Here is a 4,105-nt window from a genome sequence, read left to right on the forward strand (position 1 = left end):
AGAGAAAACACACTTGTCCACTCCTTAAAGCTGAAATTGGCATTAAAAACCTGCTTTGATTAAATCCCTAATAAGGTAGGCTTACAAGTTTAAAGTTAAGCTATTGGGAAAGCATTTTTCATTTCATTTATTATTGAAAGTACATCTAAGTTTAAGGTTTTAACAATAGAAAAAATGTGAAAAGTTATGTGTGAATAATTTTGCTGAGGAAAGTACTAAGTGAATGTGTTAGTTTGAGTCTTAGTGGTTTAATCGTTTAGAGATCACAGCCCATCTCTTACCGTCAGATTCTGACGCGGCTCGGAAGATGAGGTGGCTGCTGGGTAACGGTTGCGTGATGGAGCCCACTGCTTCTCCTTTAGGTCCCTGATGACAGAAAAAGACAGAGATCGGAAGAAAAGATAAATACATCATTAAGTCTAAAATCAAATGTTGAATAAGTTTGAAGACCAGGATGTCAAACCTTTGGCAGCTTCTCATTGTTTTTCATGTTTTTTTTTACATATATGTCATTTAGTATTAGTACAGATCCCATAATGGTAAACTACAGTGAATCAATCATTATGCAAAGGAACTTATACATAAATATGAGCAGACAGAGAGGGCAGATGCTGAATGAGTGAGGAGCTAAATTTTGGTGAAGCAGCAGAGTAGGACAGCTCTTTAAAACAAACACAAATGTCTCAGAGCTTTCATGGTCCGTGATGAATAACAAATTACAGCTCGAGAGGCCAATTGAGAGCAGAGAACAGTGGAGCGTGTGGGCTGCCAAATATGAAAATGGCTTCCTGGGCGAATAATCTTCTTTGTTCTAAATTACAGCAGGATGTTCTCCTAATTATAACTTAATGTCCAAATCTGGGTATGAAACAGATCCCCCGTTTGTATTTTCTCTTACTTCAGAGCAGGAAAATTGCAAGGATAAAAAATAAAAAAAAGGCATCAACCCGCCTGCTCGTCAGGTTAGCAAACAATGCCCATGGATAGGCATGGTGGAGGATGTATGATGCTGTAGGGTTAAAAAAAAAAAAAAAAGCGAAAAAGTTCCTTTAAAAATGTATCTGACGCTTTTTTTAAATTTTATTTCAGGTAAGGAATTGTTACTTTTGGAAGCTGCTTAGAATTAATTATCGATCTTTAGTTGGTATTTTCTGACCTTAACAGCCCAGATGGACTGCTCCAGTGGGTGGAAGAGCTTGAAGCAGAAGCCATCCTTCTTGGAAGGCCTCTCGATGAGTTCGCAGGCATTTAGCAGTACCGTTCCCACCCACTGGCCGTTTTTGTGAGTCTTGTATATGAGCAGGACGCCCGGTTTCAGCACACACCAAAGCTTGGTCCAGCTCTTTAGCGTGCCTCGGATCTGAAGACAGAAGAACAGTAGGTGACCACTGATCTGATCTACTTCTGCTTCCAAAAGTTCTACGTCGTTCCGCTAAAACATCCGTGAAAATAAGTTACAGAGGAGAGCCGGCCCACCTTCAGCCAGTCGGCCATGACGATAACAGAGGGATCTGTGATGGTGCTGAGCAGCTCCTTGGTCGCCCTCTTCTTCTCTTCTCTGTAGTTCTTTTTCTGTACCTGCAGATTGCACAGGAATTATGAAGAACAAGCTGCATGTCACGGTTTGCTGTTGTTGTTACATTAAAACAACAGCTGAATCTGAGAAATAGTTTCTCACTACACAAATACTCTAAACTTAGAGTATGCTACAGAAATCCATGATTATACAACACCCAACCTGGATAAATGTGTATTTTTACAGCTTGCGACGCCTCTACCGGGAATCAGAATCCGGATATGTGGGACTTAAGCTGATTTAGAGCTTTCTCACCTTGAGGGACTCCTTCTTGGTGAGCTTTCCACCAGACGTGGGCACGTCTTTATCTGAGCCATTGTAAAGCTTGGTTTCCGACTGAAAAAAAAAACAGAAGAGGGAGGAAAAAAATGTAATAAATTAAAGAATCAGTGCTTATTCCACCAGGTAAACATCCTTGAGCACTTGTGGAAAATGAATGAAGAAACAACAAAGACAAACTGAGCATGTTTGCTTCAAAGGGGGTAAATACTTTTCACTGCTAACAATTAATGATTCTTTACAAACTGGACGGCAGTTGATTTTACCAGGATTACTGACAGATATCTACATCTTCTAGACATCAAGCTGAGTGGAAACGAGAACTGGAGCTGCTTAATATTTTACATAGTGTATGAGTCATCCCGGTGGTGGCTAACTCTTAATGCAAGCCTGGGAAAGTTAAACCGTGGTGTAATCCCAAAGATTAAATTATTCTTGTGACGACAACTACAATAAAACAGGCAGTTGTTTGCTTTCTAAGCCTTAATCAAGGTTTGTTCTTGTTACCTTGCTCTTTGATATGGAATTAGAGTCCTCCTTCAAAGGCAGAGGCAGCAGGTCCTCCTTCACTCTCTCGAAACCTGGAATAAAAAGTAGAGAACAGAATATGTTGAGGTTCACTTCTAACAGGTCTGTTTGCTCCTTTTGGTCGAAATGCCTCGTTGATTGTGTCATTTTTCTTCTGAATTCACTCAGACACCAACATATTTTATTGCAATTCTCAATATGACCTTTTATTTCTTCTGAAATAAAAATGTAGAGAAAAGTTTAGCTTTATTTAGTGTTAGGCTAGCTGTTTGAATAAGGAGATCTAAAAGCTGTCCCGGTGAAAGGGGTCAGCTCAAGAAAAAGCAGGACCACCAAGAATAAAAATGTCGATTTATTTGGTTTGTTGACTGTTTTAATATTGAAAAAAGGTTTATAGAGGTTTAAATTTCCTGATCTCAGGGTAAAATAGGCATCAAGCTAAAGCCTGATAAGAATATGTCATCAGTGCTGAGGTCAGGAGAACCTTATCCAAAGAGGAGCTTGACTTCCACTTCAGCAAAGTCTTATTCCAATTAGTGTGTTCTTAAACCAATTCCCCAAACCAAACAAGAGACCCCCTGCTGGGGGCACAGGAGTCAGAGACAGTGCTGGTTCCACAGGGACAGGAGGGCCTGTGAATATTTGATGCTTTCTCTTCCCAAACCCCAGGACACCGGTGTTCTGCTGAGAGAGCAGAGGACCGCCTGTGGCATCTTATTTTTAAATGGCATGTCTGTGATATGGAGCAGTAAGCTGGTTAGATTCACAAATCAGACCGGCTTAAAAAAAACTGGAAACAAAAGCTACATCCTCTGCTCCTCGGCTTCAACTAGCAAGTTAAATGTGTGACTTTTTCTCTCTTAAAACACTTTAGTATAGATTTGTAAATTTGTGTCTAAGTAGTCTACAGAAAGTTCTGAAACCTCGTCTTTTGGAGAAAAAAAAATCCAAGAATATATCAGCTGAAAATAATCTCTATGGTCAAACAGCTATGATTTGGACCAGAGGTGTCAAGTAAGGAAGTACAAATACTTTGTTACTGTACTTAAGTGCGCTATTTAGGTATCTATACTTTACTCCATTGCGTATTATTCCTCCTACTTCTGACTTCTACTCATAACATTTTCACAGAAGTATCTGTACTTTCTATTCCTTACATTTTTAAACTTTACTCGTTACTCTTGGCTTCGGTTTAATGCAGAGGTCACGGATTAACGGACCGCGGTCTGGATCCAGACCCACCTGCTGGCTAGTACGGACCCAACCTGATTTAAAACATTTATGAATTACCACATGTGGCCTGACAACAGTGTCTAAACGTCGCTTGCAGCGCTCCTCCTGTTACCCCGAAATCCCACATCCTCTGCTCTGCCCTGCAGCGCTCCAGACCTCCTGCGCAAAGCAAAGCCTAGAGCCTCCACTCTTCCTCCCGTATTGCTGTGCTCCCACTTATCCTCGGAGCTCGGGGAGAGCATGCGCGATATTATCGTTAAATCCGTAGAAGCAAAACATGCAGAAATGAACGGTCAATTTAATATGACATTTAAAAAATCCCCATCAGCATCCAGAATATGTGCGGTTTCTGATGGAGATGAGAAATCTGCTTCCTGGTCTGTTGAAGTACCAATAGTTTGCATACAATCTTTAAAATAAACTGTGTTAGTTTTTTAAATATATAAGAATTATGCTCTAATTCGTAGTTACCAATTTGTTGTTACTATA

General features: G+C 40.2%; 1 protein-coding gene across 7 annotated transcripts in view; it reads right to left on the reverse strand.

Moving 5' to 3' along the window:
- Positions 1-4,105, reverse strand: part of osbpl8 (oxysterol binding protein like 8) — a 75,963-nt gene that overhangs the window by 10,798 nt on the left and 61,060 nt on the right. For all 7 annotated transcript variants that reach the window (XM_015378438.1, XM_015378441.1, XM_015378442.1 and 4 more), the window contains 5 exons: positions 2,363-2,436; positions 1,832-1,912; positions 1,477-1,578; positions 1,157-1,360; positions 282-366 (listed from right to left, as the gene is read on the reverse strand). In XM_015378438.1, the coding sequence (XP_015233924.1) occupies positions 282-366; positions 1,157-1,360; positions 1,477-1,578; positions 1,832-1,912; positions 2,363-2,436 (546 nt within the window). The remainder of the gene's footprint in view (positions 1-281; positions 367-1,156; positions 1,361-1,476; positions 1,579-1,831; positions 1,913-2,362; positions 2,437-4,105) is intronic.

The sequence above is a fragment of the Cyprinodon variegatus genome, unplaced genomic scaffold (genome assembly GCF_000732505.1).
Source record: "Cyprinodon variegatus isolate N-32 unplaced genomic scaffold, C_variegatus-1.0 Scaffold172, whole genome shotgun sequence".
In the NCBI taxonomy this organism is placed as follows: Eukaryota; Metazoa; Chordata; class Actinopteri; order Cyprinodontiformes; family Cyprinodontidae; genus Cyprinodon; species Cyprinodon variegatus.